Source organism: Rhinolophus sinicus, linkage group LG05, assembly GCF_036562045.2.
Source record: "Rhinolophus sinicus isolate RSC01 linkage group LG05, ASM3656204v1, whole genome shotgun sequence".
In the NCBI taxonomy this organism is placed as follows: Eukaryota; Metazoa; Chordata; class Mammalia; order Chiroptera; family Rhinolophidae; genus Rhinolophus; species Rhinolophus sinicus.
In genome coordinates, this window is record NC_133755.1 from 152,552,457 (window position 1) to 152,578,667 (window position 26,211).

General features: G+C 35.7%; 1 protein-coding gene across 3 annotated transcripts in view; it reads right to left on the bottom strand.

Moving 5' to 3' along the window:
• The window catches only part of THEMIS (thymocyte selection associated), a 229,016-nt gene that overhangs the window by 71,536 nt on the left and 131,269 nt on the right, over positions 1–26,211 (bottom strand). For all 3 annotated transcript variants that reach the window (XM_074333551.1, XM_074333552.1, XM_019729460.2), the window contains exon 5: positions 10,506–10,659. In XM_074333551.1, the coding sequence (XP_074189652.1) occupies positions 10,506–10,659 (154 nt within the window). The remainder of the gene's footprint in view (positions 1–10,505; positions 10,660–26,211) is intronic.

Sequence of the window (26,211 nt, forward strand, 5' to 3'; positions counted from 1 at the left end):
TAAGCGGTATGATTTAAATCTTCTGATCAGCATATACATGGACTTGACTTTAATACACATCATATCAAAACGCAAGTAAAGAAAGCTATGTTTCAAATAAGAACTCTGTCTGTGTTCAGGCAAGAAACTTCATTCTTTTCCAGTATGGCTTTGTGGAGCATGAGGGAATGAGTGGTAAAAAAGCAAAACAAAACAAAACCCTAATAACATGCACTAGCACTATAGTAGTTGAGAGATAAAGAAAACGGGCCATCTCTTTAGTCCCCCACACTTCTGTTGTACTAATGAGCTGTGAAGGGCTAGCCACATAGACGTCCAAGGGAATCCTCTGAGGCTCTTGCCCTCGTGCTCATTAGCCTATGACTTTATCTCTCTTCCCTTCCTCTCTTCCTCCCTTTGCTCTCCTTTCCCTCCTTCCTCCCTTTGCCTTCCATATCTTTCTTTGTTTCTTTCCTCCTTCCTCTCTTCTTCCTTTTCTCTCTCTTCTTCCCTTTGTTTCTCCCTTTTTTCTTTCTCTTCTTCTCTCTTTCTTTTGCCCTCCCTTCCTTTTCTTCCTCTGCTCACCTCTCATCTCCTTCCTTCTTTCCTTCCTTCCTTCCTTCCTTCCTTCCTTCCTTCCTTCCTTCCTTCCTTCCTTCCTTCCCTCTTTTTCTGCTAAATAATAACTCTATAACTGTAAGGAACTTACCTAACTTTCATGAGCCTCATTTCCTCATCTTTAAAAAAATGAGGAGGAGATATAATAGCTCCTATTTCATGTGATGCCCATGTGCCTATTATGACAAAGATTAAATGTGCTAATAAATGCAAAGAGTTTTATATTTTAAAGTGGGGAGTTTTACTGCCAACCAATTGTTAGCTATTTTTACTATATTTGTGTGATACAAAGACAAAATGTATAGCTTTGTGACCTCTGAGGAGCTTACAGACTAATTGGGAAAGTTTCAAGAAATGGGATGTCAAAGCAGAAAAAAAGTGGAATTTCTCCAAACATCATGTTAATTCCCTTAGCAGCATGAATTTACTTTCCTCTGTCAACATCTCCCCTCAGTGCTAGCTTGAGTTAGGTGCTGGGGGCCGGAGGTAGGTGGGGGCAGTCCGTGGACTGATGAGAGAGACAGCCTGATTCATGCTCTCTTTGATTTCAATCCCACTCTCATCATCCACTGCTGCCTTTAGAGTTTTTTGGTCTTCCTTACATCACAAAAAGCAATAAAACTACATACTGTAGCATATACATTATAGATTAAAGAACACAGGATTTTTAGACAGTATGCCCAGATTTAATTTCCATTTCTAACACCTACTACCTTTGTGACTTTATCTATTAAAAGGGATAAAAACAGTATTTCTCCCGCACAGTGTTGCTTTTCTTGGGGGAAGAGAGAGGTGAGGGCAAATGAAAGAGATACACGTTAGTATAGAGATGCAGAATCTGAAGCTTTAGGTCTGATTCCCTAGTCTAAGACTTACTGTCTATGTGTCTTAAGGAATCTCTGAATTCCATTTCCTTATCAGTGAATGAGTTTTGATAGTAATAACTGAATCATAGAGTTGAAGAAATATCAAATGAAATAATGGACCTGTGAGTGCTTTGTAAAATGTAAAGTGCTGCAGAAGTATTACTTGCTATTACCATGTCATAGTCACATAAAACTATTATAAACTTTCAGTTTGAAAGTTCAATCTGTCATCTTGACAGTTATTAGTCTCACTCTCCCTTGTCAATACACTGATTGATGATAGTACATAGTTCAGCAGAAAAACGGAAGGTGAGGGAGTTAGAATGATTAGATTATCTTAATATAAAATAATTGGATTTAAGCAATCTTAATTTTGGAGACCTTATAAGTTGCCTCTCTCTGCCTGATCCAGCCCAATCTTCCACCCAGTGTAGGAATGCTCTAAATAACATCTGTGCTCTAGTGGCCAGCTCAAGTTGACACAGCAGATTTCACATTGAGTAAAAACTCTTCTTTATTGCATTAATTTTCAAGAGATCTCAAAATGGGCAGGAACTGATTTTTCTGATGATTATTTAAGTTTTAAAATTCAAATTGAGTTAAAACCCTCAGCTCTTTTGGCACTCATCAACCATGCATTTTGGAAATGTCACAAATAGGGAGGTGATGTTTCTTACACTGAATTGAATATTCACTGATTACTTTTGAATATTCACAATTACTTAAATGATCAAGTTAACTGAGGGATGTAAAATAATGTATACTCTGTTCCTTGGAGATCAAGCCAAACACTTCACCCATCGAGGAATAGATATAGAATGTAGGTTTGTTTTTCTCTCTAAAAAGTATCCTTTAATAATCAAGTGTCCTGCGACAGTCAAAATCTACATCTATGGAAGAGTAACCTAATGTTCAATCCCCAAAATGAAGCTTTATATATATAAAATTAGATGACAAATGTTTTTAATGAGAAGGTTAAAGTAAAAGAAAATCTCCATTTCCTTTTATTTTAGAGGAATCAAGTTCAAGTATATCTAAAATTACTTTACAGTCTCATAAATCTGATGTTTCCTGAAGAGTTCATTTGGACCAAGGTGAGTCACACCCTGCTTGCTTTCCTTTTGGGAACTTTGAGTGCCAGTCTCCTCAAATTGCTCAACTTGATGGTGAACTGTAAAACCTGCTATAAGAGCATCTACATCCTTTAGAAGGCAGCTTGGTTGTGAAACGTGGTTTTCTGAAATCTCTTTTGAACATTTTCAACTGGATATTCATCCACGTACCATTTTCATATCTGTACCCATCCTCTACTTTCCTTTCCTTAGCACATTTTGTAATTAAGCTATTGATTGATTGATTGAACTAACTACTTTATTCTTCCTCTCAACTACTTTATTCTTCTCATCTGCAGTTACATGGATATTGCATCACTTTTCAGAAATGGGTCATACATTTATACTCTTGGCAACTGTTTTTGCATATAGAAAATATTTGACATTATCTGTCAAGTACAGAAAAGGAATCTGGGGTTCATTTCTTTGCTCAAGAAATACTTATTGAGAGCCTACCATGAGCCATGCACTTTTCTAGAATCTAAGGTTAGAGCAGACTGATAAAAATCATGCCCGCATGGTGCCCGCACCTGGGGAAGGTGACCCATAATCAAAATAAAGAAGTAAAGTGCATGATAGTATGTTAGATGGCATAAGGGAGAAAGGCAGTCCCAGTTAGAAAGATTACAAATTCCAATAAGGTGGTTAGGGAGGGATTGCTAAGAATGGCTGAGGAAAGACCTAAAACAGACAAAACTGAAAGCATGTAGATTTCTGGAGGCAAGATTATGACACTTAGAGAAAGCAGCCTGTGTAAGAACTAGGGATGGAGTACCCCTAGAGTTTTTGAATAACAGTTAGGAAGCCAAGTAACTAGAATTGTGAGAAAGGGGAGGAGTAGGGAGACAACTGGAAGATTTTAAGGAAAGGAGCTACATGATTTGACTAAGGTTTTAACACATTGACTCTGTTGAGAATGGACAGTATGAGGTAAGGGCAGAAGCAGATATACTAGTCAGTAGGAAGCCAAAACAAGAATCCAGATGAGAAATGATAATGGCTTGGACTGGACTAGGTTCACAGTGGTGATACAGTAAACAAAATGGTCATATTCTAGGTATTGTTTGAAGATAAAGCTGATAGGACTTGTTGATGTAATGGGTGTGATGAGTGAGAAGAGCAAGGTTGTTCACAAGACTTAGACTACATTACTTTTATAAGTGTGGTTTGGAGATTCCCTGCATATTAATCACCCAAGAAAGATGTTAAAGTAGATTCCTAGGTCCTACCTGAAAACTTCTGAATCAGACTCTCTAGAGCAAAAGTTCACAAACTTTTACTCTATAGGGTCAGTTAATAAATATTTTAGGCTTTGCATATGGTCTGTCAAAACTACTTAACTCTGCTGATATAGCATGAAAGCAGTCATAGACAATATGTAAATGAATGAGTGTGGCTGGGTTCCAATAAAACTTTACATAGACATTGAAATTTCAATTACATATAATTTTTATGTCAAAAAATATTTCTCTTCTTTTAATTTTTTCCAACCATTAACAAACAAATAAACAAATATTTTCTGCGGGCTGCATAAAAGCAGGCAATAGGATAGCTTTGATCAACTGACAGAATTTGCAAACCCTGCTCTAGAGAGCAGAGCCCAAGATTATGTATTTTTAACATGCTCATTATGTGGTGTTTTTTTTTATGCACAAGAACTTTGAGAAACATTGGAATAAATTTTGGAAGTTATTGTCATCTGTTCCTTCTCGCTTTGCTTATTTTATGGATCAGAATAGAGACAGGGCTTCTTGGAAGAAATGAGAAGGAGAATTGGTTTGGAAAAATGAATAAAAGAAAGATTTTGACCTGCCAACAAGAAAAAGAGGTTAGAAGAAAGGAGAAAAGAAATTTAAAATGGTAAGATTAAAAGTTATTCAAGAGGAAAATTAAGGAATCAGGGAGAGGCTCAAAAGCTTATCATTTGGAAGTAACTAATACTTTATCATTTCATACTTTTAAAAATGTGTTTACCATTAAGAAGGATCAATCAATGATTTATACCTAATGCCACAGAGGTCAAAGAGAGGTCATCATATAATTTCAGTCCCCTCTTTTACCTGAGTTAAAATATTGTCAGTGATCTTAAGAAAAATGTTATTTTGTCACATGAAAGAATACAACCTATCACAAGCTGCACAGCTCATCTCTGCTTATAGCAGCCCTGTATTAGGTCTCAGTTGTTATGGTTTTGCACTATGACATCTGCTCTTTTTTTGTTTCGTCATCTAATGCTTCAATTATTCTTTCTTTCTATGTTACACTCAACTCATAAAATAATGTGCAGAATATAAGAAAAAGTTAATTCACTTAAATGGACTTATTCATCATAATCACGTTACTGAAATAGTGATCATTCTGGTTTAAAATAATTGATTTTGTTTCTTCATCTAGTATTTCTCAATCGTATCTCTACTTTGCTGTCACACTATCACCTTCTTTGTCTCAAGATTTAATTCACCAACATTTGATTTCTAAGATTGAATCAAGTAGAAATTGACAATTTTTATTTTGGAGAGAATAAACTTTAAAAATAAAGTTAAGTGCAATTTCAAGCCCCAGAAGATCTAAAACTATTTAGCAAAGAGCTTTAAGCTTTTTAAAGAACATATTGGCTAAAAAATAATATGTTTATAAGTCCCTAGCAAGCATTATGAAAACTGTAAAAGTGGTGATGAGAAGAAGAAAATGGAGAGTAAGACAAGGCTTCAAACAACAATTTGTCTTGGTCTAGCACTCCGAACTGCTAAGAGCTCTCTAATAGATTCCATTGTAAACCAACGTGAGGCCTGGTTCATATTATGTCACAGAAATTCATATGCAGTAAGTGCTAAATAAAAGCTATTGATTGAGCGCTATAATAACGATAATTTTCATTGTCTACTCTGCGCCAGTCACATTGCAGTCATGTGAGGCAGATGTTTCTCTCCTTTTTTTTTTTTTTTTTTTTTACAGATAAGAAAACCAAATCACAGAGAAATGTGACAGTCTTTAACTTAGAGTTCAGTCTTGGGTCTGTCTGGTTGCCAAACCTGCACATTTTCTTCTGTACCACACCATCTCACAGACTGTTTCTGCAGTGGTTAATGTTGCTGTGGAGCCACAGACTGGGGAGAAAATGGAGAGAGAAGGAAGGTGGAGGGGAGGGAAGGGCAGGGGAGGGGAAAAGAGCGGAGGGGGAAAAGTAAAGAAAAAAGATTGCTTTGTCTAGAGAACGGTTTTTTCCTTTCAATATGGTATATGGTTTTGCTTATATAATTAACGTTCTGCTGATGAGAACTCCCATTGGTAAAGGCTGAGGAGTCAGATTTTCCATGAAGAACAAGCACTGCAGGAAATAAATTAATCTCTAGGGAAGAAGAGGGGCAAAGCTGTCAGTACTGACACAACTGACTAATAGGAAATGATATTTCAGAAATGTTCAAAGAATAAAATAACTGCGGGTTCTTCTTCCAGCTTATTCGTAAGCATTCAAACCTTCTGAGAAGAGGGAAATAGGTTGCTATAAAATGAAAAGTGCTCTTACAACATTTTACTTCAGGCTGTCAGTAATTCCAAATTAAGATTGTATTCCTTGGAAATATGACGGAAATTCTACTAGTGTCGTTATTTTATTTATATTCTGAAAGATCTGCATTGGCATTAACTAGAAGGATAAAAGATATACCAGTTTTTGGATTATCAGTTTGAAATTATTCAATACTTTAAATAACAGGTTTTCTGGTCTTTGGAGTAAAAATAATTATTGTGCTTAGTCTTATACATTACTTAGAATAACACTGAGTTGATAAAGTGTTCCTTTATTAAAATGGAGAGACAAGAATATAAATCATGATAACTAAAGTACCTACCTATTGATAGCAAATATTCAGTCACACAGTCAAGGTCTTTAATACAGAACCCCTACTTTCTCTAATTCACAAAATAGTCCTGATAAGGAACTGCCTTATGCTTTGTTTCCCATCATACAAGTAAAATCTGAAGTTCAACATTAAGATTAAATTAAAGCTCAATATAAAGACTTCTTTATTTTCCAATAGATCCATTCTTTATTTCTGGCTCCCACCTGGACCTCAGTGAAGAGATTTTCCACAGAGTTTACTTTCCCTCATCTGTTTAATTTACCACAATAACTAGGTTCCTATACATGGGGAATCATGTCTTTGTGAATCTTACTTAGAGAGGAACAGCAGGTGCATCACTCTATCATGCCAGACTAGGCCATAGAGTCACACGTTTTCAGAGTTGACAGGCATAAAGATTACCTGCGGTACACTTCCTATTTTGGTGAGGAAAGTGTAACTCAGACAAATGAAATAACTTGCTGAACAAAATTTAAGTTGTGCAGAGCTGGGACTAGACCTTAGAGTACCAGCCTAGGGTTCATCTCACTACTTGACAAGTCTAATTTATGGAGGATGAGTCATGGCACGGGTTTTTTCCTAAAGATGTAGAGATAATTAGAAGAACACAGTTGAAGCTTCAAAAGAAAGAAAATTTCGTTAGAGAATGTTGATTAGGAGAGTATAAAATTTGATCAGTAGAGAACATTTATGTAGGACATAACCAAGTAGGCATATTTTAAAAGATTATCTTTCCTGGCAAAGATTGCAGTTTCTGGACACATAAAGAGGAAAAAAGAAAATAGTTTCCTATTTAGCCAGTCAGATCACCAGAAGCGATCACTGCTATTAATGAGTGACCTACATAGGAATCACATCCTCCTCACAACTAAATGATAATCCTCTGACAAATGACTTTGTCCTTGACTGAAGGAAACCACCTTGCCCACAGCCATGCTCATTTCTCAGGGGCATCTGCATCCAATGATTAATTGATGCAGGGGCTATAAAGGCCTGGCCACCTCACCCCAACACAGGACAGCTCTGAAGGGCCACGCCAACTTCAGAGCTCCCTGTGGGATCAGCCCAGGCCTTTACTGTGATTCACTGTCATTTAATTTTTCCCTCTGCCCATACCTGCTTTTGTTCCTCTGCCTTACATGTTGTTCCTGAGAGCACTTCTCAGTATACTTTCCACATGCAAGTTTTCCCTGGGAACTGGATATGCAACACATAGGTTAAAACAAACATTTGCACTAACACATCCCCTACTAAAAATAACACTTAAACTGATGAAACAGTGAAGCTCTGTACTCTTCCTGAGCTACTGCTGCTGAGGTAAGATGGGGAAAAGGTCCACTAGGGAGATTCAGGGCTTCCTCGTCTCTGCACAATTACAGGGTTTCTTGGACTCAGAAGAGTCAATGACTCATCTCCAAAAGATTTCTAATCACCTCCTGTGTCCATAGGATTCATAGAGGCCATGAAATTCCCCAGAGGATACAGTTCTAAAAGGGAAAAAGTACAGACAGACACTCAGAGATTGCAAGAGCTACATCAGGTGGTCACAGCCAGCACTTTGCAGAATGTACTGTCAAAAAGCAAAGTGTTCCTTAGCAAGCAACTCCTAAAGACGCTGAAGTTAATTGTAATAGCTATGATTCAATTGGAATTTATTATGTCCTATACCAGCTTTAGCCTATTTTACCTAATGTAGTCTTCAAAAGAGCCTAGGGCGTAGCTCTCTTATCAACCCAATTTTACAAATAAAGAGATAAAGACATTAAAAAATTGCTTATGGTACACAGCTAGCGAGGGGGACAGACAAGATTTAAACCCAGCAGTGTGATTTCAGATTCCAAAGGTTAACCACTTAATCATTCTACTTTCAGAAAATGGTTCTTTTAGTAATTTATGAAGAAAACAACCTGCAGACTTAATATCAATTTTCCTAAAAATAAAATGTGGGCATTGCCAACAACCGGAGCGAATCAAGTACCCACAGGTAAAGGTAATCCACGAGATCTGATGAAGCACTTCCATCAGTGTCTTAGTGGAGAGGAGCTGGGGCTGACAGCACTGATCTGAAGGTAGAGTTTACTGTCCTCCTGGCTGCAATAAACTCTCATTACACAATGTGTGTTAAGCGTTTGCAGTGAACCTTCTAGTTGTTTACATTCAATTCCAAAATAAGCAATCCCCTTTAGTGTAATTCCACTTCCTCTAACTGAAAGAATAACATCTGGCTGTCCAGAAGGAGCAAACCTGGAGAAGCAGAGCCCGTCTTAATAAGGTTTTTGTCTGTAATATGCCACAGACTCTAAAACTGCCACTCTCACCCAAAGAGGATTTAGGAAATGACTGACTTATGTCTAAGTATTAAAAAGAGGGGAAAGCTCAAAAAGGGTATAATTTGCCCATCCTGAACTCCATGGTGGCGACTGAATGTTCAGAAATGAGCTATTCATCCCAAGTCTGGTAAATGTTCAGTAGAGAGCCAATGAGGCTTTTTGTTTTTGTTTTTGTTTTTCCTAATAAAGAAACATATACTATATTACATGGGATAAATGAAGTTTGAAGAATTACATTTCTGCTTTACTTAACTTTTGTGATTTTGCATGTGGAACTGTCATACAACTCTAATTCATAACGAAGACAGACTCTGTAATTTATTATAATTGTAAGTGGGAAAAGGAAATGAAAATATTGCCCAGATGAGCATACTAAATAATCTCAAAATATATGCATGTTGAAATAAAGTTAGGGGAACCACTACTTTAATTCCAGGACCTCTTTTTCCTTAAACCATCATGTATAGGGAATGTGTCCAAAGCAGGTGCTGCCCTGGTCTGTAACATACTCTACACTACTCATTCAGGACACAAAGCTGGGGCTGCCCTGTGCCATCCCAGGAAGATGCACACACACAGGGGTAGGCCAGGTAAGTTTTCCTATGATTGAAGCAAAAACTTTGATCTCAGGAATTGTGCTATCTTTTTAGGATCCACAATCTTAAGGGAAAAGATAGTTTCTAAATTGATAATGGTGTGAGACTCAACACACTGCAAAGATTTTCACTGCAGTAGTTGTTTCTTTTATAGTCACACTTGGTTAGCATTTGAAATTTGGAGGAATAACAATATGCATGGTTTTCAAAGCCCTTTACAGAATTTCATTTTTATCACTCGGAGAGAGTCAATGAAAAGGTAATAGGAAAAGCTCTATGGGATATTTTTATAGGAGTGTCAGAAGCCAGTAAGCTAACTACATGAAAGAACACAGATTGTACAGACAGAGTTAGAACAGAAACACTTCAGAGGCTTTATATCTAGTATTTTGACTTTTACATGCCCTTGGAGGAAAAAAGTGCTAGCTACAAAACCAGATAAGGAGGCGAAAGAAACAAACCATATGCTTAAGAATAATTACAGCTTCAGTTTTCCTACAAACTGAAATGTAAAGTTTCAAAGATAAAGTGTAATAGAAATTGAGCTGCTTTGGTGTGTCTAAAATATTGCCAAGAAAGAAAATTCTCATTTCCCTTGCTAACTCATCCCAGATTTGCACAATACGGAAGTTAGTCTGGGTAGCTTAATTGAATGCTATCAACTTCTCCACAAGTCCATTTGCTCCTGTTTTGCTTTAAGTAGAGATGAAAAAATATCAGATTGCCCTCTCTATAAGCTATCAAAATTAAAGTCTGCATTAGATTACTTTCTGACACTTCTTTAAATTGAAAGATCTCAATTATGCTAACCTCTTCTCAAGTCATTAATCCCGCTTGTTAATTCTAGCAGAAATTTCAAAATATCATTGTTATGATAATACAAGCAATCTTAAAATAAAATAGTTCCTTGGCCATGAAAACCATAAATGAGAAAAATCTAATAATGAAAAACAATGAACAGACCTATCGTTATTGTGAGTGTTTGATATTATACTGCACTTAAAACTATATTCCAATGAGATTTACAAGTCAGGCAGTCACTTTGACTGAGTTATATATTCCAAACAAAATAGTAGTAAGAATCTGGATATTGTCCATTTGTCATGTAGGCAGTGAAACCAACATCAATAGCTTAACCCACCTGTGGTGACATCATTGCCTGCTACTGCAGTTGTCCCACTCTTGCTTCTCTCTTGCTCCAGACCAGCCAAATCATTTTGACAACCAACTGGTGCTTTCGAATCCAAGCCAGCTTGATTTGACTGCAGTTTCTTGGATAGGTCTACATGGAGACTCTAAAATGACACAGACCAGAATGATTGATTTCACAGGTAAGTTGTCAGTCCAAAATAAATGCTCCCCAGAGATACGACAAGGATAAACGTTTATCATATGGCAAGTTATTTCTTATATCTGAAATGGAACACTCTATATGTCAAAGTGAGTTACAATTTATATTTTCATCAATATATTTTGGTGAACTAGGTGTAGAATTTTCAAGACAATGTAAGTGACTAGAATAAGAAGTCATCCCAGACAGAGAAAATCTTCTTCAAAGGCCATTATTGTATATTACTTTCTTCTTGTGAAACTTATAAAATATTTTTCATTTAGAACATTTTTACTCCGTTTTTATTATTATAGTTAAATTATCAGCATTTCATTACGATATATATTACATAATTGTATATTGTATAATGAAGAACAGATTTCATTTCTGTATTTTCTACATTTTTTATAAAAAACAAATGATAATATCTGCCAAAAAAATAACTCACATTTTTATCAGTTTTATGCAAACTTGACAAAGTTCCTCTAGTCAATTTAAGAATAATAATTCATCATAACTGAATTATTAAGGCACAACATCAATGGACCCCAAAACTCATCTCACATATGAGATACCATAGTGTTTGATGTTGTACTGGTATATTGTATGCTTCAAAAGAATAATCAGATAGAAGCAAAAACTAAAGAAATAGGAAATTCAACTTTCAGCAGTATGCTTCATACCAAAATTGAGACTAAAAGTTTTTCAGTTTGAATGTGATTATAAAATTCAAAGAATTCATAGAGTCAAAATTAGCCAATCTTGGCTATCCATCCACATAGCCATTTTGACTCACCAAAGGATAAGACAATGAACAACTTTCCTTAAGTTCCTCCTACAGATTGTATATAGCATTTAATTCATTAAAAGTATCATTGAAAGCTTGAATCAAAGGTTTTAAAGCTTGGAAAAAGACCAACAAGGAACTTAGGGTCCAGCATGATTAAAGTATTCACCCAAATTAACAAAATAAACAGTGCCGAGCTTTGGGGATACCTTTAGTCCAGTGATCCTCATATGGTTCTGTGATCCATTTATTCATATATTCATTCAATGTGGTGACTGGTTGCCCTGATGGCCCTAATTATTTAACCTTCTCTGCCTCCATGTCCTTTGCATGTAATTTTGCAGTGCCCGCCTACTAGGACTTTTGACTTGTCCATGTGACTTTTTCTGGACCAACAGGATATTGAAAATGTAACACAAACATAGACTTAAAAGATGTTTGCATAATTGTTTTTTGCTCTTTCTTGTCCTTCCACGATGCCATGTGAACATGCTTAGAGTAGCCTATTGGATGTTGAGCAGGACAGGGAGCAGCTTTAGGTTACACCATGTGTAGCTAATTCTCAAATTCCTTTTCTAATAACAAAGGATGGGATACTGATGCCACTGCCAGTGAAAACTCAAATCAGAGTTTGAATGTTGGTATCAACTAGGACTCAGAAACTACACTTGTTTACATTTGACTCATCCACAGTCCACAAAAAATTAGTCTATCACTCACCATGAATTTTTAAATTTATTGTCAAGACTGCATTACTATACGGCTTTGGAAAGAAGCAGATTTAACCAGCATCTAAGTACTTCCCTGATTTTGAATTGGATACCTTTGGAAAATATATTATTATTTCAAATTATCAGATGAGTATTAAATTATAGTTTTTACACACTGAGCAATAAACCAGATTTAAAAAAGAATGTATCTTCTTGCTTTTCCATACCGAATTAAACTGATAATATTACGAGATTGAGGGGGAAATGTAAGAACTTCATGTAAATTGTTATTTATAACATGTCTCAGACTTCAAAGGAAAAATTCTAAATTTAAATAATATCCTTAAACCTGAAATATTTAACATGAAAGGCTGAGGAGAGAAAATGACCCCTTGATCAGAATGAATCAGGTATTACAAAGGCCCGGTACTTCCTGGTACAAACTCTGGCAGATTGTGCATTTTATAAACATATTAGCATTTCAATAATTAAGAAACCCACTTTACTGGAGACAGTCCCCACATTGGGGTCTGCCCCAGCCAAGCTCTGTCAGGCTTTCCAATCTCTTCTTTGCTTTATCACAGCTAGATTCCTGTTTCCTGGTCTTAACATAAAGAGAGGTAGATGTATCTTAAGCTACTGAACCTACTGCAATCGCTCAACCTTGTTTACTTAGTCAGCCTTCCCTCCAGTTCCCTGAGTCTCCAAACCATGCCCAGATACTGATTTTCTGCTACAATAAAATTCCCACACGCTCTGTTCTTCACTGCTTAATTTCACTCCTTTAACCCCCAATCTCTCTCTCTCTCTCTCTCTCTCTCTCTCTCTCTCTCTCTCTCTCCCTCTCTCAAATTCCTCTCTCTTCAATTCTTCCCCTGTGCCTTCAGAACTTTATTCCATGGTTTGCAAATTGCACCATATATTCAACTTCCTTTCAGAACATTGTCTCTACCTTCCTACCTTGACTAAAATTTCATTCTCCATTGAGTACAGCATTTCTGTAGATGAAGATGGCTGTTTATCCCTCCACAATCTAGACATCCTCAGGTTGAGGATACACTTGCCCATAGTGATGTCCATTGCATTGTTACCCCCTTGCAAAAAAACCCTGCTGCTTTGATCTTTTTGGTATCTAGCCACATACGTACCATCTCCCTTCTTGTTGGTATTGTTTATCTACTAATCTCTAGTCACAAGCCTCCATTAAAAAACTGCATTATTTTTCTCCTTTCTAGCCCCATAATCATAGATTATGTTACCATCTACATAAACATCCACTTTAATACTCTGACTGGATCTCCTTATGACAAATTAACTTTTCATTTCTCCACTTTAGCCATTCACTCCCTGTCACACCTGAAACCTGTCATAACCTGAATCTTTCCCACTCCCCAAATCACTGAATGTCTTTCCCTCTCATCTGCTCTCCTGTCCTCAAGTTTATTGTCTCCACTCCAGCCAAAGCTCTTACCTTCAAGAATGTTTTTCTTTTTCTACCAGGACTATTCTTGGAACTAACTGGGATCTGAGATCCACCGATTCCTTTGCTTTCTCTACACCCTCCAGCCCTCTAAGCATTTTTCCCTTTCTTCTCTACATAGCATCCATTCTAGTTCTAAAACTTGAATCTGGCTAGTAATCTGGTAGACTTTACCTTATTTTAACCCTCAGCAGCATTTGAAATGGCTTCTGGTGTCCCTTTTACCACTCTAACCATTCTCGTTTAACCTTCTTTACCTAAACATTGTTAAGAGTTTCTCAAGGTTTTGCTAATCTTCTAGTGTCTGTTTGTTTTTACCACCCCTAGATAATTCCAACAATTACAAGGCTTAATTTACTACCTATATGTTTATGACTCAGGGATGGGGCCAGATTTATAAAATATAATAAGATGAGGCCGTACCTTATAGGCCATTGTAAACACTCTGGACTCCAACTTTAATGTCCTTTAGGTCCCAAATTCTGCCATTCTTCCTTCCTGTCCCAAGGCTTGGCTATGCCATTAGCCTAGAACATTATCATAAATTCTTCCTTCATAATTTTACTAAGTCTTGAGTTCCTGCAAGTTTTCCCTCACCATGTAGATTTTAGCCAGTACTTTTGTCTTCTAGTCTTTGAGCACCTTGTGCGTGTACTGCAAAGCTGTTTTTACAAATGCAATTAAATAATACCTGGTTTAGTGTTTAATGTCTATCTCTCTGGTTAAAATAAGAATAAGCACTACATCTGTCCTATTCACTGTTCTCAGTCCTTATTTCAGTGTTTTAAATATAGTAGGTATCAAATAACTACACATTAAAAGAATGGAGAAATGCATGAGTAAAACATTGACTCAATTGTTATAACTTTTTTTTGGCTCGCTTATTAATGACCACTACATAGTCACATGTTCATATGTTAACAGTGATATCCAGTCACTCCTAACAGTAATCCTTATTACATAGTTGAAAGGCACACATATTTTCAACTTATTTTATCCACTAAAAAAGAAAAAGAAAAAAAGAAATACTGCAAATCCTGTATTTTTAAATAAACGTACTGATGCAATGATGCAATCATTGCAAATACTATAGTTATATAGTATTCTATACATTTCTTTGGTGCAAGTTAGATTGGTCAATATATATGGCAATTATAAATCAATGAATGGCTATGTTAGAGATCCTGGGAACTGAGTGTATATACACAGTGGCCCCATGTTGGTAAGGCACTAGATTGTGGCCTGACAATAATGAAAGACATAAAACTCTCTGTCAGGCACTGCTTCAGTGATGTCAAGTCTTCAACCTGAAGATTAGGCCCAAAGAAAAATGAGAAAAACAAAATGCGTGCAAAAAATAAAGAGGAACACACATAAATTTGGACTGGCATGCATCAGGCCTTTGTGACCACTCTACCGTTGTGCTTCAAAAATAAATCCTGTTAGTTTGTGTAATTTCCATTTAACTTGTCATTAGAAATGAGTCATTAGGATCCTGTCTGCTAGTATAAAACAACTATTAAATTATTTCTCATGTTATTCTTGGCTTGTAGTTTGCAGACTGCTTTTAGTGTTCCTGCTGAAAGCAATGATTCAATTACTAGGTACTGAATATTTTTCTCATGAACAAAGAAAGGAACAAATAAACATTACCAAAAAAAAGCTAACCCAGATGTCCATGAAAAAAAAATTAAAAGATTTCTTCAAATCTGTCTTTCATCTCATACCTAAAGCCATGCTGTTGGGTAAACAGCATTGTTTTCCAGACAGTTCATTGAGATTCCCAGTTCATGATTATATTCACTTGCGTCCCTTCTCCCCAAGGGTACATATGGCTTGCTTTTTCTTAGAAAGCGACACAGGGCCTGGCTTGGCTCAGTGACTAAATATCATTCACATATAAAACAACATGAATATCCCAGATAATGTACTTTATACTTTGTAAAAAAAAATCACTCACTCTTCTAACAGACTTCAAAAAGCTACCTCTTTCTCTGTTTATATAAACAACTGCTCTTCCCACTGTCTGCACTTTTTTTCATCAGAAAAGTAAATTGAAGTGATAGTTGGGAAGAAATTTCAAGTGATATTTGGGAAGAAATTTCTCATTAACTATCTTTTTCCCTCGGAATTAAATTCTACTTACATCAACAGCAGAAACAGTAATTCAGAGACTATACATTAAAATAAGGAAACAAAATCAAAACCTAAACATAAGTAATATAGACTTGCTGTGCACATCAAATTATAATTCCAGGAGAACATGTAATGTCTCTTCTAATGTGTGTGTGTGTGTGTGTGTGTGTGTGTGTGTGTGTGTGTGTGTGTCTCTGTGTGTGTTTTCTTATTTGTTTCTTATATGGTTGAATCATCATCAATAATATATAAGATTATCAAATGATTTTAAAAAACTAGTAATTTTCTCATTGTGAATTATAGTCAATCAAATGGAGGCAAATGTTTGTTTTTCCTGAAGAAATATTTAAACAAGCAAGAATAGAAACTGAAAAATAATCTAAAGCTGATCATCCATATAAGTAGTCATCTTTTTCAAACAGTTATCTGGTGTTTCACACAATTATGCATCTATAATCATAAATTGTCTTTTCTGCACAGAATGTGTTCTTTATACCAACTGGAAGAACATGCTTGTGAACTTGTTCCATCCAATCCCAAAGACAAGCTGTCATTGCCCCATTGCTGTCCCTTGTAGCCTTAGGTTGTTTGCAGAGCGGTTGCCCAGGCCTGTGATTGGCAGGCCTTGTATCATCAGCCCATCAGAAGCCCATCCCCACTTCTCTTACTTCTTCTAGAACTTCAGGTTGTGGCCTTCCCAGGTAAGACTCCTTGCTGGCATCACTTACCCTCCTCAGCCAGTGCTCTTTCCCCCTCAAACATGCACACCTTCTTCTTCAAATGGGACAGTGCTGGCTGGGCTCTGAGTTGGCACCTGATTGGGGCCTCAGCAGCAGTCCTGTGGCTTGTGGTATGTATATGTGGCTTGACACTTAGACATACTTGTGCCAACTGTGGTTGACAGATGGGACAATACCTCTATCCCCTGCCCACTCCAAGTATGACCAGAAGTTCAGATGTTTAAAGGAGTTGGGGTTTTCTATCTGCCCTGCTCATTCTTTTGGGTTGAAGAAGAGGCAACTGGCCCATGGAAAAGAAAGATGCTTGTATCTGCTTCCTAGGTTGCCGTGATAAGAGATGACAGCCTCCCATCCCAACCCTTTAAAGACCTCCTCTATGTGCTAGACTTGCTGAGACAAGACCCAAGAAAAACCATCCCTGTTGCAACCAGGATTAGAGATCTCATCATGCATTCTATATAATATATCAAAGATCTTACCATGTTCTTCGGAAAAGAAATCCGTCACTTACTATTGAGAGGACTTTAAACCTTCATGTTCAAAGGCATATTTCAAGAACATATTATGTACTAAAGGAAGAGATTAACAGTACTCATATATTTCAGTTGTATCTTCCCATATTTTTCCTGCTGAAAACTGGGAACTAGACAATAAAACATCCAGAAGTCTCACCATCCTGATTTGATGTTGATTTGACCACCCTTTTGGGAAAAATCAAATTCTAGCTCCTTGATGCAGGAAAAACTCAATATAATCACATACTTTGTTTGATCAAAACAAGTTTAAGAATTTTTTCCAGAGTACTCAGGGTAAAGAAGCTCTTCATACCCTTTTGTCAAGCTCAATTCAATCTGTTTCTTGCTAGTCTAATCTTTTATGAATTTAGCCAAAGATGAAATGGACACTTGAGGCAATGCTTAATCAACATATTTTTATTTTAAAATGCAGTCAGAACAGATAGCTAATCTGCACAATGTTATTCTTAAGAAGATAAATGAGGAGTCTGGCGACCCTCAAAAGATGTTAGTCCTGTCTCAGCAGATAACGGGAAAGCATGCAAAGGGTTTGCTGTTTTAGAGGTACTGTAACAAGTGCCTCCCCTGGAAAGTACCAAGACCAGCTTACTTATAGTGTTGATATTTTGAACACGAGAATAGTTCTGTGTGTAAATATATTTTCTTCTTTCTCTTCATTTTGCCCTCCTAAAAATTTTTAAATGATTAATTCACATCGTTGTTGTTATAACTTTCATAGCTCCTATTATAATTGGAAAATCATAACTCTTAGACTGTGTGAGGTAATCTGTGGCCAAAGGGCAGGAAAATTAATCTTAATTTGAATTATAGAAGCATAAATCACAGTAGAATAAACTATATGACATATTTTCTGTTTAGATTAGTTTTGGGTAAAATCAGTTTTGAATCAGTGGACATATGAATAGCATGAGAAGTGTCCCGCAGAGCAACTCCTGCTGCAGATGGCAGATGGGAACTGCAGTGTACCATATAATAGTTCTGTAGCTAGGAAAAATATTCTCAATTCATTCCTTAAAAATTACATATGAAGTAATTTTAACTCTGAGTATTAAAACACGTTAGTCTTTGAAAGGTATTATTCATCCTGGCAACTTGATTTAAAATATTGCTATGTTATCATTAGAGCTAGAAACCATTTTAATGAGGAGGATTCATCTCACTGTTTCTTTGAGCAGTCACATTATATGAAATGTTAAATGGCATTCTTGCCACCAAAGTGTTGCTAAAATGTAAAAAGTTTGTGCTATTGTGAACAAGTGCCTAAGATAGGATATAGCCCTTGAAGGCTAATTCCCACCTCCTCACCTCAACTCAGGCCTAGCAACATGTCTTTGAAACCCTTTCCCATGAAGGCTGCCCTCTCACCCCTTCCTGTACACAGACCCTATTCCCCATCCCTTCATAAAGCATTGTTTGGCACCGCCATACAACACGTTCTGTAAATTTCGACAGAATCCCAGCATGTCCCTTCAGTCATCTCTAGGACCCTCCCCTGCAGAGAGGCCATTTGCTCAAAATGCTTTCTTCAGCTCATGTCCTTCTCTGTGTCATCCCTCTACCAACATGGCATCAGAGTAAAGACTGTAATGTTCACACCTTGTCAAACATTTTTTTTTTTCCTAGTCTTTTTTAGCCCCATGTAAGTACAATTGGAAATTGAATCTCATTGTCCCTCAGAATTTCTCTATCATCAAGATCTTGGATTCCAGAGCTTTCCTCTGTGCTTATACTCACTTACCACTGTTCTTTCTTCTCTGTCTTCAATTCCTGTCTGACTATCAGCCCCTTCCTTGCTTTACTGTTTGCCTACCCAAAGGGAGGCAAACTTAGTGCCAGTTTGTTAACAGTTTTCTCACTGTGGTTATAACATCCTCATTTTCCATTCTACTTTCTTTGCCAGGCCCTAAAAATAATGTTCGGTTCTCTTAACCCCCAAAAGTAGCTCACTGTTAGTTATATATATATATATGTGTGTGTGTGTGTGTATGTATATATATATATATATATATGTGTGTGTTTGTGTGTGTGTGTGTGTGATATATTTATATATATAAATTTTCATATTTGGCTCTGATATAAATTCAAGTTGCCTGGTGATATCTCGGGCCTTAATGTTGCTCAGTCATAGAGGATATCTCCTTCAGTTCATTTTGAGGGGTCTATAGAAAATATTTCACATCTTTTCCTCTTTTATCAAGCTCATAGTCAAACCTGGCATTTCTCAATCTTGGGAAGTTAGTTAATCACTTAATTCACTGACATTGTGGCCATATGAAATTAATTTCCACAACTTTCTTTGTCTTTTCTTAGAAGCACAGTTGATCCCTCTTCTTCTGCAATGTCCTATCCTCTTTCTACAGTTGAGTGCCTCCTCTTTTCTCTGTGCCACTTTCTCTCCCATTTTCCCACTGAATTATTTAATCAACTTTTTTGCCCACTTCTAGTGCATTCTCTGACTCTGCCTCTCCATTGCCTTGTTCACTTTGTGCCAAACTTTAGTAAAAGTAATTTGTTCTTACTTCTCTTCTTTTCCTCCCACTCACTTAATATCTGGGTATTTACTGCATGGCATCTGGTTTCTATTCCTACCACTTGACTAAAAATATTTTCACCAATAACTTTCTAAACAACAGTCATAAATCCCATGGCTTTTTCGCAGACCTCCTCGTTCCTGAACTTTCTGGGCACATAACTCTGTTAACCATCTCATCAGTTTTTAAAAATCATGTTCTCCTCAACATCCAGTAACACTACTCTCGACTTTCTTCTACCTCTTGAATTGTCACTCTCTCATCTCCTTTACTGTCTTTTCTCTTTCTTATCAACCTCTAAATCAGTGATCTCTAAACCATTCTCATTGTGTCTTCTTAACAATAAAAATTTTAAGCATGAACCATAGATGTGATACAGGTATATATACATTAAATTACATATATATGTACTCCACTAACATATGCAGTTGTGAATATTTACTCAACTAAGATATCATGTGCATTACAAAACAAATTTAAAGTAGAAACATTAAAATAATAAAGTAAAAATATTTTAAGCAAAAGTTTATGTTAGTTATTAATACTATTGAGGAAAATGGTTGAATAATTTGTTTTTATTACTTTTTAAATCTTGATTTAACATTTTATGATGGAGCAATTCAACTGTTTGCTTCATAATTCAGTTGATTTATATATTGAGTTTTAAGGACGTAACCACTAAAGCATGATGCTTCACAAAGATACATGGATCCAAATGAATAAAAGTACATTAATTGCTCTAAGTTATAATACATATTTTTCAATGTCTACTAATTTTGCAAAGATGTTGAAATTGGCTTGGACATTTCTATCATCCTTGATGTCAAACTGTTTAAAAACTAATGAGAATTGAGTTAATTGTTAGCTTAATTCTCATTAGTTTTTAAACAGTTTGTGGATAGTGGATTTGGAACCCACTGAAATTCTTTGGAAGATTTTATAAATGGTTAGAAATTTTGTTTTCTAGTTTTTAAAGTTTGCAAGACGTGAGGTTTTATATGTTGCACTATATACATTGCATTGTTTTCAGCAATAAAACACATATAACATTAGAACTATTTCAAAACAATTTATTTTCAAAATGTTTTATATAGGATGATTCCTTTTAATGGACGTACAGCTCAAGTGTGAATGTGTGTGTTCCTCTGGGTAGCAGACTGCTGATGGGCACTTATGGATTAGGTAGACGAATTTGCACAATCACCTTTTTGTAAAATAAATCTTAATATCAATACACCTTTAATTTTGGAAAAATTATTTGTCATAAGATAATCAGCAAATCTTTATATGGTACAAAAGAACACCACTCATGAAGTGTCATGAGATGGGAAATGACTGTGTATTTTATACTTTTATTTCTATAAAATAACCATATTCAAAAATTCCTGCAGAATTTGGTAAACTTCTGGCTACAATTGCTTTGCTGCAGTAACTTGACTACAACACTGAGAATGTATTTTATATGTAGCTTCACCTCTCTAAGCTTCCTTGAAGATCACTTAAAAATTCTAGACAATGCAGCTGCTCTATCAGTAGTTGTACTTATGCAGTTTATCCATAAAGCAATGCTTTCACTAAAGAAGTCATTAAGAAATAGAAAAATGGCTTTTTCAATGCATTTAAAAAATATCTTTATGGATTTCATTATTGAAACCCTATCTAGAAAATATAATAAACATGTATGTCAGGAAAAAACTGAACTCTCATGCAACTTTATAGAAAATCTCCCTTACTGAGTCATTTGTTCATACAAATAATACAAATAGCAACAACTAGCACTTATTTGTGTTTACTAAGTGTCAGCCACTATCCTATGCCTGTTACATGTATTAGCATATTGAAATCTTCAGCTTTTTTACTAAACATCTTCCAAGATTATTTCTAGAAAAATAAATCGTTTTAATTTGTCACCATGTTACTTCTTTGTATTATCTTAGCCATTTTTAGGAAGAACCAGTGTATTCAATAATACATAATTTTTTCTTTATCACTGTTAAAAAACCCAAAAGAGTTAATGTTAACTGTAGTGAATTTTACATGTAGTGAAGTACTGGGTTGAGTATAACATAATTATAAACAACACGGACAAACTATAGAAAATTGTTTTCGTATTTTTGTTGCTTAGTTTTAAAATATATTTTTAATCACCATGCTTTCATTTTCTCACTTGCTAATATCGTGTAACAATATAAAGTATGGTGAAGATCACTGTCACTTAAGAGTGTTTGTAAATCTTCATTTCAATCTTGGTAATTTCAAATTTGTGGCTAACATCTAGAAGGGTATAATTACTTTATTACCATTTCTTTTCCTCCTAATAGGGCTGGTGGAGCAATATCAGAAGTATGAGAACTGTCAGCTTCACTTTTTTTTGAAAAAACAAACAAACAAAAAAAACCACTTTGTTGTCTTTAGCTTATATTACAACATTTTAGTAAATTTATTTTGTGAAATATGTAATTCTTCTAGAAAATGCACAAATAATGACAGTTCAGTGACTTGATACAAATTGAGTGTACCTATGTAACTGCTACCCAGATCTAGAACTAGGATATTAATAGCCCCCCAGTAGCTCCCTCCTGCCTCAACCCAGTCATATGCCCAATCCCTCTTTCCCAAAGCTACCCACTATCCTGACTTCTAATATCATAGTTAGTTTTCTTTCTTGTTTAGAAAACTTATATACTTTGAATCATAGAGTATATTCTCTTTTGTACCTGGCTTCTTTCTTTCTAGCCATAACTTCATGTAAGAACATACCAAAATTTATTTATCTACCCTATGACTGAAGAACACTTGAGTTGTTTCTAATTTTTATCTATTACAAATAATGCTGTTATGGATATTCTTATACACATCATTTAGCGCACATATATACACATTTCTTTTGGGTGCACAAATGTGTATGTTTCTGCAGGCATGTAACTGTTGGGTTATAGGATGTGTGTATGCCCAACTTTCATAGATCTTGTGAAAAGGTTTTCCAGAATATACTCTCATCAGGAGGATATGAAGTTTCACTTTCTCCATAAGATTTGGCACTGTCAGTCTTTTTATTTAACCATTCTAGTGATTCTATAATGTTATCTCATGGTTTTAATTTATATTCCCCAGGTGAGTAATAAGATTAAATGGCTTTACAATGTTGTATTAGTCATTGTGAAGTACTCGTTTTGTGAAGTAACTCTTCAGGTGGTTGCCTATTTTCTCTATAGTGCTCTCTGTATTTTTGTTATTGATTGGTAAAAGTTCTTTATATATTCTGAATACAAGTCCTTTTTAGTATCCCTTATCTGTTTTGCAAATAGTCTCCTCCACTCTGTAGCTTTTCTTTTCACTCTCTTGGTGTCTTTAATTGAAAGGTTTGTTTTGATTTTTTTAAAGTAATTTTTAAAAATAGTTGCCATTTTGTGAGATTTGGTTTTATTTAAACTAGAAAATACAATTTTCAAAGACCTTGACCAGACAAATTGAATCTGCAGCATAGTGCATTTCCCTGGAAGCAAAAGTGGTACTGTGTACCCTTGGCCGGGTACCTAGCCAGGGTCTCAGTCTTAGAAATACTCAGGCTCTGGAAACAAAACAAGATCCAGTGGCCAAATCTGCCTTATGATCTGAGTTAACAATGATCAACAGCTGTTAATCTCTCTCTCTCTCTCTCTCTCTCATACACACACACAGATGTTATGTATCTCCTGATAGAAAATAAACAGCACTCTTTATTGAGTAGTGTTCCCAAAAAATCAAATCTAAATCTATTAAGCTTCAAGATTTTATTATCAATTCACAGGAAAACAAGTCAGAACATCTTGAAAGGAAGCCCACTCACAGGTAAAACAATTCTAGAATATACATCATCTAGACATGTATGATATCTAGAATATATGACATCTAGAATATATTTTATCTAGAACATATGGCATGTGATAAAACAGGAAAGAAACTGATATACAAAAATCCTGTGTGGAGTACCAGAAATCTAGGAATAGAAGGTGGCTGAAAACCAACAAAGACACTAAAACATCACTTTCTATAAAGTTACTCTGTATAACTGGCAAAAGGAAAAAAATCGTTTTCACTCCTACTCTCTGGCAACCACAGGGTGCAGTCAGCAAAATTCATGCTGTGTGAAACTCTATAGACTAATCCAGTTTCTCCAACAAATTGAGGGGAAAAAAAATAAGAAGAAACCTATAGATTAAAAAAGATTTTGAAACATATAATTCAATTGCAATATATGCACCTTATTTATTTATTTTTCTAGTTTTATTAAATTTATTGAGGTGATGTTGTTTACTAAAATTACGTTTCAAGTGTACAATTCTATAATACATCATCTGTATATCGCATTGTGTATTCACCATCCACTGTCAAATCTCCTTCCATCACCATATATTTGACCCCCTTTACACTCTTCTACCGCCCCTCCAGCCCCTTACCCTTTGGTAACCACTAAACTATTGTCTGTGTCTGAGTTTTTGTTTGTTTGTCTCATTCATTTGTTGCTTTCAGTTTTATATCCCACATATAAGTGAGATTATATAATTCTTGACTTTTTCTGTTCTACTTGTTTAGCAAGATAATCTCAAAATCCATCCACGTTGTCACAAATGGCAGTATTTCATCTTTTCTTAGATGATGGGTCACATGGTAATTCTATTCTTATTTTTGGGGGGAACCTCCTTATTGTTTTTCACAGTGGCTATAGCAATTTACATTCCCACTAGTAGTGTATGAAGGTGCCTTTTTCTCCACAACCTCTCTAACACTTGTTATTACTTGTCTTGTTGATAATAGCCATCTTATTTAGATCCTGCATCACACTGTAAAAAAAGCATTTATGAGACAACCAGGCAAATTTAAATTCTAATTTGATATTTGATAAGATTATGAAATTATTGCTGATGTTTGCAGATATGACAACTATCTTGTTTATTTTAAGAATTCCTACCTTTAAGTGATATCCACTTAAGTATTTGCTGATTAAATTAATGAAATGATATCTGTTTTTTTGTCTCCCCCAAATGTCTAGTGGGGCTGAAGAATGAAGGATTTACAGAGGGTGCCAAAAAAAAAATGTATACACATCTTAAGAAAGGAAAACTTTATTAAAATTATAATACTCAATATATACTGATAACAAAAGATGAGTACAAGTCACGTTTGACTTCTGCAATTACAAGAGGTGCTCAAAGTGGTTACCATCAGCGTCCAGACACTTCTGATTATGGCAAACTACTGCTTGAGCAACGTTGACCAGAGTGTCAACTTGTATACACTTTTTTTTGGCACTCCCGGTAGATGAAACAAAATTAGTCTTAAGTTGATAGTGGATAAAATTTGGTGAAAGGTACATGGAGGTTCATTATGGTTTTCGTTCTACTTTTGCATGTACTTTAAATTTTCCAGAATAAAAGTTAAAAAATAGTTTGGCCTGACTTGAGATCAAGACAATAACAGATTTATGTGCAATGTGAGGACACATGAAAAAACATGCTGGATTTCAGAAAATAGGCTATAGTTTCTTACATCATCTCATCTGTCTAAGGTTGAGGCTGGTGGTTGGTACTCAGCTAGGATGACATCTCTAGATCTGCTAGGGTTTCAGAGGAAAATTTCAAAGATTTGACTCTACTTCTCCTAAAGCTACACAAGAAGCTGTAGTTTGGACAATGTTGCAGAGAGTGGGAGAGGCATCAGGAAGGAAGGTTGCAGTCTAACAACAATGCTGAGCAGTTGAATAAATATAGGCTACACTGTGAGTTCAACACGGAGGAGCGTGAGAGGCACCTCAAAGAGCAAACCAGACAACTTCTGAATCAGGTGACATTACTTTCAAGAGGACCTGTGCTGTGTGCCAGGAACAATCTGCCTTGCGAGAGCCTGGGAAAGCACTCAATGACAGTTGCCAGGGCAGCTCCTCTGACACGTAGGCATTAATGAGTGGTGGAGCTGTTTTTCACATGGGCAACTCTGTGTTTGTTCTAGGGTGTGGAATGTGGAGATTGATTTATTTAATGATGATCAATGATTCTCCCAGCTAGTATGATTTCTTCCTAGATTGTTGGGCACTAATCTTCTAAACATTCATCAATTACATATGTTGTTGGTTAATGAAATCATCAGTAAATTCCGTCATTTAAGACAAATCTTTGGACGATTTGTTGGAAGGCAGTTACACAGACCTGATCCTTCAATGCGGCCTACCTCCCCGTCCATCATAAATAATGTTTGCTCTTGGTTAATTGTAGGGAATAAAGAGCTAAGAGAAGGATGTGTGGGTCCAGGTGTCTTTTCCACCTATATCTAAAATTCTCACTTAGTAACCAAAAATTTGGACATGTCGTTTCTCTTTTGATGTTTTCATGATGCATATCTACAGTACTGGATTGAGATGACATTAATTTTATTATTTGTAGATGAAGCATAGGGATCTTAAATTCACACTGAGAAAATTTTAAATATGAAGTAGAATTGATAAATACACACATAAACACTCACACACATACATACATACATATTTGAAATTCTGCAGAAAATGCTTCAACTCACTCCCGCATTACTTTGAAAAGGGAGAAATTAAGTACAGTGCAGCAT